Source organism: Indicator indicator, chromosome 23 (genome assembly GCF_027791375.1).
Source record: "Indicator indicator isolate 239-I01 chromosome 23, UM_Iind_1.1, whole genome shotgun sequence".
Lineage (NCBI taxonomy): Eukaryota > Metazoa > Chordata > Aves > Piciformes > Indicatoridae > Indicator > Indicator indicator.
In genome coordinates, this window is record NC_072032.1 from 16,236,936 (window position 1) to 16,249,277 (window position 12,342).

Genomic DNA, 12,342 nt, shown 5'->3' on the forward strand with positions numbered 1-12,342 from the left:
TGAATTTATGAAAATTAAACTTTTCACTTGCTGCACAGGAAACTATACTCATTGCAGAACATAAAGCACGTTCAGAAGCAACAGAAAACTCTATTTAGGCCCTAGCATTTCAATTCATACTTCAGCACTAGTTTTTCTTCTGGAGTTACATGCCTTTTTTTTCTTAAAGGTTTTTCCCTCAAGTCCAATCACTACAAATAAAACCAGACTGGCGATTCCTGAGGTAAGCCATTAGGAAGTGGTATTACATAGAAACTACCCTACCAATTACAGCTCATTCCCGTGGAGTTAGAAGGGGGGAAAAAAGAAAAAAAAAAAAACAAACCCACACACCCGCATCTATTTGTTTGGTGTTTATATCCCATGCAGCAAAGATACCACCCTAAGGAAAGTGCACTATTCTCCACAGAAAATTGTCCCTGATAGTCTCCTGGGTGAAGTTGACCCGTCGAGGCGAGTGTTCATAAACCAACGTTTAAATGACTTACTAGAGAGTAAGAAATAACGTGCTGATCTCTTTCACTCCTTATACCCCTCTGAAAGGCAGTCTGGTATGGTAAATACCCCACTACACGCTTACCCTCTCTTAAGGCAAGAAAAACCCCTGGCCGGAGGGCACCTAAGTGGTCTCGAGAAGAGGATGGCGGGGGGGGAGGGGGAGGGATCAGTTAAGGCATAACTCAGAGCCGCGGGAGTGAGAAAAGGGCTACAAGACCCAAGCGTGCCCTCTCCGACCGACAGCCGCAGAGCCCTGCTGGGCGCCAGCCTCACTCCGGGCAGTGACGCGTCCTCGCCCATCTCCCGGAGCGGAGCCTCCACCGTACCCGCGGCCGGCAGGGCAGAAATGAGCGCTGCGCGCCCGCGGAGCTCCACCACTCACCCCAGGGCCTGCCTGCTCTCGCGGAACGCGGCGGGGCGCCGCGGCCCTGCTCTTCTTTCCCGGCGGCTCGGGGAAAACAAGCCGCAATAGCGAAGTTTGCCGGGAAACTGGAACCAGCTGGGGGAGAGGCCTCTCCGCTGCCGCCTCCGGGGCCGCGGTGCTGCCAACCCCGCCATCCCCGCTCCCCGCGGCGGCGGGAACCGCGCTCCTCACCGCGGCGCTCCAGGATGAAAGGCAGCGGCTGGGAGCTGAGTCCCCCTCTCCCTTGTCTCCGCGCATCGCCGTAGAACGGGCACCGCCGGCGGCAGGGGAGGGAAATGGGAAACCCCCTCCCAACCCAAAGGGCGTCGGGATCCCAAACCGAGCTGTCTCCGCAGACCACCTCTGCCACGCCAGCCGGCGGGAGCCCTGGGGGAAGCCGCAGGACGGTCGCCACCGCCCCGGCCGGGTTACTTACAGCCTCTCGGTGTTGCGGGGGATGTTCCTCGGGACGCTGCGCAGCGCCAGCCCGTGACAGTCCACGGTGCTCCCCGAGCAGGAGCACTGGGCTGGGCACGGCTGCGGCGCCACCTCGCCCGCCATCACCAGCAACAGCCCCAGGGACAGGGTGAACTTCCCCCAGCCGCACATCATCACCACCCGCTGCCGCCCGGCCGGGGCCCGCCGGCCTCGGCCCCGGGGAGGCGCGAGGCGCGCCGCCCTCCTCCTGGCCGCGGGGAACGTTCGGGCAACTTTCAGGGTGCGGAGAAAGCGGAGTCCTCGCTATCCAAAGCCGAGTCAAGAAAACAACCTCAGCAAAGTGAGGTGGGTGGCACTGATCCGCGGCTGAAGGCAACTTCGCTGAGAGGGGGGCCGGCCGGGCCCTCCCTCGCTAGCCTGGCGGATGGAGGGGAGAGACGGCACTCGGGTCGTGCTCCCTGCGAAAGCGAAGCAAACCCACGGTCTCCCAGAGTACGATAGAGTTGGGCTAGCTCCTTATCTTCCTCCTCGCCCCTTTCAAAGCCGTGACTCACGGGCGAACCCCGTCCGCCCAACCAGCGCGCTTCCTCCGCGGCGGGCCGCGCAGCACAGCAGCCGCTCCCACGCGCGTCCCCCGCCGCGGGCCGCTCACAGCCCCACGGGGGGCGGCGGCGGGGCTGACACCGCGCACACACCGCCCTGCCAGAGGCGCCTCAGCAAATCATACCCCTCTCGCAGGCATTCATCAAACTGTCTCACGGAAGGAGGAGGGAGGGGAAGAAAAAAAAAAGTCAAACACACGAGATGATGTTAGGCTTGGCTTTCCACCCCCCGCGCCCCCTCCTGCTGTAAGCTCCAAGCCAAGTTTAGCAGGAAAGGGCTGGTCCTAGAGCACGATAATAAGCAGTCGAGAAGTGATTCGTTGCCCTGCTGGAAGGGAGTTCATCCACGACCTCCTTTTCCTCGGTGACAGATCACAGCTATAGATCCTCCTGTGATCCCGGGAGCACGGTGAAACAGACCAGATAACGAGCGATGTGCGGCAAAAGCGTAAGGGGTGAGGGGTGCCTTATTCTACTCCCCGTGGTCTCCCGGATACCGTGGCTTTGCTGCGGCAAAGGCACCTGATGGAAAGGTAGGAACTGCTCAGTCCTTCCAGGTGAAGCCACTTCCGCAGCTCCTGGGATTGCAGCATAAAAGGGAGCAACTTTATTCCTTTCCCGGAGCTGGCGAAAGCACAGCACCTTGGGAAGGGCTTGCGCCCCTTTCCCCGATCCCGCCGGTGCACCTGAGCGGTCGGTGCTGGTGCCGAACAGCCCGGCCCTCGGCTCCCCGGCGGTGGCGACACTCCTCCGGCGCTGGAGCAAACGGCGGAGAAGGGGAGTTGGGGGCGGGGGGGGGGGGGAGGTGAAGGGGGCGGGCGGAGAAGAGGGCGAAAGGAGGCGACTCCTTCCCTCGCACCCCAAATCTCTCCGCTTGAACAATAGGATGGTACTGCCACACGCAGGCCGGCTCTGCTCTCCTCCCCGCTGCAAGGTGTCTTGCCGTCGCCCACAGAAAGTGTTTCCCGAGAAGCGGCCGCCAGCCGAACCGCTACCTGCTCAACTCCGCGCGGCCGCTTCGCCCCGCTCTCACGGAGCCAAGAGCGCCCCACGCGCCGCTCTATATAGGGGCGGCGGGACCGCGCCTCCCCGGCCCCCACCCGCAGCGCCCCGCGCCGCTCTCACTGGCTGCGTCGCCGTCCGCCCCGCCCGGCCCGGCCCTGGCCCGGCCAGCATGGGGAGAAGGAGGCGGGGAGGGAGTGCGGAGGCTGTGCGGCGACGCCGACAATGAATGAAAGTTGAGGGAGCGCGGCAGCGGCTGGGGAGGCAGGTTCTTGTCGCCCCCGGGGAGCGCGGCAGAACTGCCCTCTCCATCCTTCCTCCTCACGGAGCCTGGAGTTCTTGCGCGGAGTTACTTACGCAGCCGCGATCCGCGAGTTGTCAAACGCCCCGCGGGAAAGGGAGGAGAGGCGGGAGCGGGGCCGGAGTCTTCTGCCGTGCTTCTGCGTGCTCGGCCTGGAGACGGAGGGGGCTGCAGCATCCCCTGATGCACTTGTAAACATCTTCCCGAGGGTCTCGTCTGGTCTGTGCAGCAGTCGCTACAGAGGGAATAAGAGGATTTTCTTTGGATTTTCGTTGAATGCAGTTTTAGTATGAAACACACTAGAGTCTCTCATGAGTTATTTTCGAAAATAAAATAAAATGGGCAAGCAGTATTCTTTGTGTTAGAGTATGTCGAGTATCAACACGAACGCTGTTGCACTCCTTTCAAAAACACTTCCCATTTCAAAAAACTGTATTCTAAATACGCACAACGTGCCTGGATAGATTTTCCTGGTGTTTATTGTCAGTGTGTCTTCAGTATTCTTAGGAAAATACTAAGTGTATTGGTTTCTTAACTAAATTTTAACTGGTTTTAGTTTTCCTCACTTGTGAAGTCAGTTTCAAGCAATTTACGACAGCTCTTGAGACCCTAGGAATAGGTGAAAGTTATTTGTCTTTCATAGATGGCAACCCCCAGCAAGGATGATTAAGCCTTCAGCAAGGTGTAGTTTGGAAATGCTCAAGGGAATTCGTAGTTTCTTCCATATGGCTGAATCCAGCTGAGTCTCTCCATCCCTTGGGGTGTCTGCTGCAGAGTCCCTGCAAGAGGCTTGCTGTCTCTTTTCGCCCCTTATCAAGAGGACAAATTCTCTTTGCAGAAACACTCTTCTAGACCTGAGTTAACCTGGTGAAATGGAAGCCAGCAAAGTTACTTCTGACTTCTAGTAATGCAGAATGTGAGCCAAAATGAAAAATGCTAAAATGCACACACCTACAAAAATCTTTTATTTTTTGTTCCATTAGTCCATAAGTATGATTGATGCACTGTTCTCAAAGGCTGATAATGGCATCTTATATCTTACAGAGAAACCATAAGATTTCTGAGATACTCCAGTTTTTTAGGTTGATGCAGGAAGGAGAATTCAGTGACTGTAAGGGGAGTGCATCCGTTTCCTTGTATAAACTCTTTTCACTGTTTTCTCCTATTTGATTGTTTTAGGTTTTTAAAAAGGATTTAGAAAGGATTTTGGAAGTTTCTAGCAAGCAACAGAAAAGAAAATATAGAACTTAATCTAACATACTGTTTTCGTGTGTCTACTAAAATTCTTTATCATATAACTCCAGGCACACAAAACCCAGAAAACACAAATGTTAACCATTCAATATTTCTCATTGTTGGTTTCAAACATCAACAATGTGCCTAGTGCTGCAGAAGATGCAATGAGAAGAAGGAATAATTCTTTGTAATATAGTAATTCTCAGAAATAATTCAATTCTTAAAGTGTTAATCATTGCAAAACTACTCTATGCTAGGCTGATTTGAAATCTAAACTGGTCTTAATGTCTTTTTTTTTTTTTCCCCAACAAGAAGTGTACTAAGTACAAGCATGATCGATTTTTATTCCTATTTGGGGGGTTCATTGATTTTTAACATGCCCACCTTTGAAGCATACCTTTCATTCATTCAGATTGATTTTCCTGAGTGTCTTGCCTGCCAGCACATTGAAACTCTCTTTGTGATCTAAACTCTTCAATGGGAGAGCTCTCAATGTCTGAAGCTGTCTGAGGATGAGGCCTTCTGTCAGACACAGTATAGTATCACTGCTGGGGTGTGAACCTTGCCCTGCCAGAGTACCCTGTGGATGCCACATTTGCCTGCAGAATTAGTTCTAAGCCACTTTCAAAGTTGTGAGGGAAAATATTCCTATAGAGGAAGAAGCTGGGGGAAATTATAACAATAAGATATGTTAAAAGCAGTTAGAAACATTCATCAGTGGAAGAGCAAAGAGTGTGTTGCAGCCATTTCAGAAAACACTGACAGCAGCTAAAAGCAGTTTCCTGCTCCCCAGATTTCATCATACAACATTCTACTCTTTGTAGGGCTAAAGCTAAGATGATCAGAACTAGTAGTATAAGGAGATCAAATCAGTAACATCTTCAGAATGGGATCCAGAACACCGAAATGCAAAAGCTGCTGCTTGCAGCTGAGGCTGGTAACAAAGACTACAGCTGAGTGCAAAGCTAAGTGCTGACTGAGCCTGGTGAACATCAAGAGCTCTGTGAGCTTCACTAAAGCTTTATAAGGATAGTACGCCTAAAAGATACTGAACCAAATGACTCATCAACTTGGAAATAACTAAAGGCCAATGAGGTGGTAGAAAAATGATCAATAGAGGTATATAAAGAAAAAAACAGTATAAACTAATCTACTTTCTTTCTTTGACAAGGTAGCTAGCTTTTAGGTAAGGGGAAAGTATGATAGATGGCAATATTAGCAGGTCATTTGCCACTATGCACATTAACATTCTTCTAAGTAATGTACTTAAATATAGTCAAAATCTAATTTTGGGGATGTGGGCACTTATCTGAGTAAAAACCCTCAAACTCTGTGTTCAGAGTATGATTGATGGTCAGTCTCAGCGTGTAAAGAAAGTAGACTCTTTTTAAAAGCTGTTAAGACAATTATGCCACCAAATGATTCCATTAATGATGGAAAATTAAGTATGACTATTAACAGATGATACCAGAATAGAAAGGGACATAAGGAGTTTGAAAGGGACAACAAAAATTCAAAATTATTTTGATAAGTTGGAGAAGACACATGAAATTAGTAAATCTTAAGTAAGATATGAACATATCATTACATTCAGAAAAAATATTCAGATGCATAAATGCAAAATGACTAGCTGGGCAGCAGCAGTCCAGAGAATGATGTGGAGATGAAAAGATATTATCTTAAATTTATGATAAAGGAGATTCCATTACAAAAACGCAAACCTCATTCTGATGAGGTATATATTACATAAGGGAGGTAAGCATTCTTAAATGCTTACCAATCCCTAACGCTTCATAAAAGCTTTTGTCAGCTTTTATGGGCAAGATAAATTGTTCAGTTTTGGACACCATTCCTCAAATATGCTGTAAATAAAACAGAGAGGCTCCAGGGGATAAAACTAAGAATATAAATTTTAACAAACATGAACTATGATAAAAGTTTGAAAAAAGGACACTTTTCTGGGGTAAAAGCAACATCCCAAATAAACAAACACTTCAGCCCTTTTCTGTGAGTATCTATTGCAACAGGAAGACAAAGGAATAGGTGGAACCCACTGGAAACTGTGGTAACTTAAATAGTAGTCTTCTTTTAATCCTTCTGAACATTTACTACTTGTGACAATGTCACTGGATGAATCAGAGCTTGTCTTTTCTGAGTTTTAATTGTGTTGGTATTTCACGATGGACTGCAGCCTAAAGATCAACTTGGAAATTGTAAGTGTGTCTACATGATACTTTAACTCAGAGAAGGTTTTATTTAGTTGCTGGCTATCTTCTTTAGTTGGTAGCTAGACAAGCTTAGAACAGGTCTGAAATGCCTCCATATTAAATGCAACATTAAAGCAAACTCTAGCTGGCAGGAAGGGGGTATAGGACCATGTCTGTGTTTGTACAACTTCTCCAAGGGAGCCAAGGATCAAACTTCTTGACTTCTCTGAAACAGCACCCATAATAAACATTACAACTGGTAGTAAATATTTCAGAAGTGTGTCCTTAAATCTAAAGCTGAGTGACCTGAGGTTTATCCAATATCAAAGAGACACTATCAAATTTTTAAGGTCACAGATTTCACACATGTAAAACCCTTAGGCTCCTGTGGAGCTATCTAGAGTCTCACAATGCTTTACCATAAAGTATGATTGGAAATGTATTTGAAAAATTTCCTGGGTTTTAGGAGCTGAAAAAGAAAACCTTGAATCACTCCATTATCATTATCATGGAATAGAGTGGATTTATTCCAGTATATCCAACAAGCAGAACTTCCAAGTACTCCATACAATACTTCATGTCAGAGCTGGGTGAACATATATCACACAATCCAGACTATGCACACTACTTTATTCAGGCTCTATTTGTTCATTTAACACTAAGAATTCGTGTGGCAGCATGGGATAGCCAGGGTAAATTTTATTTATGCTTCCTAGCAAATTAAGGAGCTAAATGAAAGGTTGTCCAACATGTCCAATAGTCATGTTATTCTACATAAGTTGATAAATCTACCTAAACTGTATTAAGTAGATGAACTGCCAAAAATAAATAATTGAAATACTGAAACTTAAAGGGAAAATACAAGAAGTGTTTCAGCAGAGAAAACCAACAGAGGATAAACTGGTCCAACATTGCCAATCCTTTCCTCAAGTTCTCACACAATAGGTAAATCAATTACTTTCAACATTTTCCTGAAACCCAGATTTATGTGGATTATAGTCAGTATTTATTATGGTCTATCTTCATGTACCAGTAGAAGTCTCATAATTTGTGCTAGAACAGTCTTTGACCCTTATCAGTGACCTCTCAGGTGCTATCAAATGTAGAAAATCTGATAGCTGTTGTATGTTCAATACTCTTGTTACATAGATTAATGAGCACAACTCTATTATCTTGCATGGGATGGCACAAGGGACTTCATCCAACCTTGTGCAGTTTAAGAACTTTCTCATCTCAACTAAAAAACCACTTTTGTAATTTGTGGAGAATTTGTATTTGAGAATGCTAACTCCCAATTTATTGCATGTGAATTCCTAGGAATTCATTACACTTCAGTGTAAAAAGATCATTCACATTACCAGGTCTGACATTTTGCATGAGACAGACCGCTGAAGCTGATATTTCTGCATGAAGGCCGATAATTTGTGCCAAGATAATCATGTCCTTGCAGGGTGGAGGATCTAGTCTCTTACCATCAAAAGTGAGCAGGAAAACTCAATCTTTACATAATTTGGTTTGGGTTTCATTTTGGCTATTTGCAAACACAAGCCTAAATTTCACAGCAAGTGTAGTCATGCTACATTTGTTTCAGTGTTAATATGTGGCCTTTAAGTTAAATTGCTGTTTTCCTTCCCTGAGGATTGCCACCCTGATGTAGTTATAAAGAGAGGACATATACTTTCTTGCAACTTTCAATTTGTTAGGCTTCCTCTGTTGTAACTGAATTTGAGGAAAAAATGTCATTACTTCTTGAGATTAACTGTTACCTATTCCATCAACGCAGCTCACAACTTGCTTTCACTGTCATCTAGCAGCAGAGGTAGAACAGTTACTCCTGGCACAAGTGAATAAGCCACAACTGATATTTTTTAAATCTTTTCTTAATGACCTTTCCAAGTCTTTCTCAGCTTCTCTTCAGACTTTTATAGAAACATCTGTCCCAAAGTAATTGGAAGGATTTCCCCAGGTTCACCTCATGGTTAACATCACTGAAGACATATAAACAATAGGGCTTGGATTTCATATAGTTTTTCCTTCCCTTTCAGGGTGTGTATCAAATGGATGAATTTGATTTTAGTACAAAGGGGAATTTTTCTGCAATTTTAAATGGAGATGGCTGGTTCTCTTTAAAATATAAAAGGGGGAAATATTATGAAGTGACATGGGCAGTCTGTGTCATTCCCTCTTGCGTCTCTGTGAAGGAAAGTCAGTTCACTGTGAACTCTTCTGTATCAAGAAACCAGAGCTGCACTGCTTTCTGTCATATCTCTGAAAACTCTAGTCTAATAAAATAAATAATATTAATAATAATAAAAAGTCTGGTTTGAAATCTTGCAGTTGAAATAATTCTACCCACCAGTCTTGCTATAAACTAATACACACTGGACATTTCTGTATTTGTTTGGAGTTCGTAGCATATATATCATGTGAAAGGAGAGAAGAAAGTTGTGTTTGGGTACTTTTGGGGGGAGAAAGGGAGGAGAGACCGTAAAAATCTGAGTTGATAAGGATACTTTGAGTGCTGAGATGTCTCAAACTTTTCTGGCAGTTTTTCTTAAAGAAAAAATGTTATAATCCATGTTAGTCTAAGCATGCAAAAACTTTCTAGCACATGATATTTTTATTATGTAGACATTGTTTATTTTGGTTTCTTTATCACCACATAGGGTGAGATAATGCATTTCAATTGTGTCTCATTGAGACTGAAACTATATCAATCCTAGAGAGAACATTACCGAATATTTGTTTTCCACTTGCTTAAAAATGAGTATGTAAGAGCATTTTTTTTCTGGAAGGAAATAGTTTCTTTCGTAGATAACCTACGACGTAGATAACCTAGAAGACATTTTCTAGAGAAATAACATTTAGCTATAAAGGCTGATAGGTAATTTCTGCTGGGTATACTCTATTCATAAATAAATTTTGGCTCATTAGCCACCACCTTTGAAGAAAAATGGCTTAATAGGAACATGAAATACATTCCTCCAAGTCATGTTGATGACTCAGTGCTTTCACTGAAATATTTTTCTCTCTCACTCTTCCATTGCTTTTATGTACCTGACACTGCTCTGTTGTCTGGAAGCACAACATACAAGCAATGGGGGAAACTTTACCGTAGAAGCAGTTCCATTAGGAAAGGGTTCTGGAAAGGAAATGATCCTCTAAAAAGAGCAGGAGGTTGACTTGCCCATATTTATTTAAAAACAATTAATATTTAGGATGCTTGCCCTTTAACACTTGCATTAGTGAACAGGTTGTGTTCAAAAGGAATGAAGCAGACTTAGATGTCCTGCAAAGGACAGTAAGATGCTCAAGAAGAGGATCTGCCAATCTGGTATTCATCTTGTCTGGAAAAAAAAAAAGAATATAAGAGAAAGGATCACAGACTGTGGTTTTTTGTTTTCCCCTACTTCCCCCCCTCCATTATACCTGCCAGATATATGTGACGACACTAGAAAACAAAGTCTGTGGAGGAGAAGGCAGAAATGTATACCTTTATTTTCCAAGGGAAAGGTAGAAAGACTGATTTCTGAACTGTAACATTTTTCACTACCCAAATCTCCATTACTAATGGCATGTGTTAAGGATGTGGAGTACAAATTCCACTGCAGACCTTTAGAATAATACATGTTGAAAGATATTTAGTCTGTCCATATTGCTTATCAACATTTTTTTCCACAACTGTAGCAAGCATTGTGAAACTAATTTTAAGAAAACAGAGCAGTGTGAAGATAAAAAGATACAAGGATTTTTTTTCAGATGAACAGTTCACTCGATGTAAAATGCAGTTTATGATCAAAATGTGATATCTGGGAATTAAAGATGATTTTATAAGCAGCACTGACTGAAATAACAAGTGATGCTTTATTTTAGTTTGACATGCCTAGACCTATATGTTTTGATTTTTCATTTGAAATTATGATTGGCTGACTGTTTCTTGTTTTTCTTAATGATTGTTATCATTATTTAATAAAAAAGATCCAGAAAGCAAAAGCCTCACACTAACCAAAATTTTGATGTGAAATATCTTCTCCTGTTTTGGTATAGTCACTGAATTTAAAGTTCATAAACTGAGTTTCCTGAGCCTTCCAGAAGCAGAATCTTTGGATAATGCCTAGGGTAAGTACGTAAAGAAAGAAGTTTTCATTAAGCTCATGTTGGGAGCATGTTAACAGTCACCTAGCGTGAAAGTCAGAAATGGATAAAGACATTCAGCATTATGAGAGGGATTGCTACTGAGAATTCTGTGATTCTAGTGTAGTTTTCCACTAGTATTGGGGAGAACCAGATATTCCTCAATACGATAGGCAGCAGATTTCATCATCTAACAGTTTCTGAACCACTGAGCAGTGATTAGACTTAGATTTCTTTGCTGTTTAATGAAATATTTCTCAGAAAAAAAATAGTCATAGAATATAACACCAGATTGAATAGTTGACTCTTTTAAACTCAGATGAAGAGAAACAAAAACAACTGCATACGATTATTTGATATATTCAGCAAACTAGTTCATGAAGCTGGTTGAATTCTGAGAACTCTATCCCCTTTAAAAGGCCTGATATTGCTTTAAGTGAACAGCTTCATTTTGGTCTGTATTCCAAGGATGCAAAAATGAGCAAGGACAGTGGTTTCAGTTCCAAACTTATGAACAAGCATCTGAAAGAAAAAATGAGATGAAAGCAAAGATGTCAGAATTCAATATGTTTTATAATTCTCAACTAAGAGCCAAATATTTATATCAACAAAAATGAAGAACAGAGAAAGTACTAGTATTCCACTGAGGGTAAAATGAAACTGAATATATTCTAGATACACTTGGGAAAAGATCACATTTTCTATGCTTGTACAAGCTTGATCAGAGAGAAAAGGTTAACAAAGATATGAAACCAGACATTTAGGTACACATAAGAATATGGGATATTAGAAAAAGAGCCAGAATGGTTATGGAACCACAATTCACTGTGGGCAAAAAAAAAAGCAGATAAGATTCAAAGGTGCATTTGAAAAGGTCATTTGAAAAAAAATTCTTGTGCTCCTTGGATGAACAAGATTATCAGACTGTTTCTATATGTTAGCTTCCTTCCAATGATAACTTGCAAGTGTACCTAAAGAATACTTAAATTTTGCCAAAGTGGATTACAAGTAGTTTTGGCAATTTGTGATAAGAAAACAAAGGTTATTTCATTCACTTGAAATTGCAACTGTTTATTATTGGGTTTTAGGTGAGAATGCAGGGTCTAAACAGACTTTATTCAGTGATTCAAAGACTAAGGTACTTCTATAGCTCTAAACATAGGAATATTTTTGTTGAAAGCTGCAGAATTTTTTTCCTGAAAAGATAGATCTGATTCCTGTCACCTGGGATTAGAGATCACTGAATAATTCCCCTCAGCATTTGAAATACTACAGTGTCCTGATAGCATGGGTACTATTCACCAGAATTCAGTTATGCAAAACAATGTGCCTCATCTGAAATAGATCACTTCCACTCCATTTCAGAGTAAGAGGCTTCTCTTCTGGCTCTCCTGCTAACATCTACAGAATCATAAATATCCTGTAATTGTCCTTCTAACATAACATAAAATGCAAAGGAGGAGTCTAACAACTTGAAAATAAATACTTCATGCTTCTTTTGATCAGTGCATAAAGATTGTA

The 12,342-nt window shown here is 43.3% G+C and overlaps 1 protein-coding gene across 3 annotated transcripts in view; it reads right to left on the reverse strand.

Annotated features, from left to right (window-relative positions):
• SLIT2 (slit guidance ligand 2) overlaps nt 1-1,513 on the reverse strand; it is a 199,614-nt gene extending 198,101 nt beyond the window's left edge. For all 3 annotated transcript variants that reach the window (XM_054391585.1, XM_054391584.1, XM_054391586.1), the window contains exon 1: nt 1,338-1,513. In XM_054391585.1, coding sequence (XP_054247560.1) covers nt 1,338-1,513 — 176 coding nt within the window. The remainder of the gene's footprint in view (nt 1-1,337) is intronic.
• Nucleotides 1,514-12,342: the final 10,829 nt, after the last annotated feature.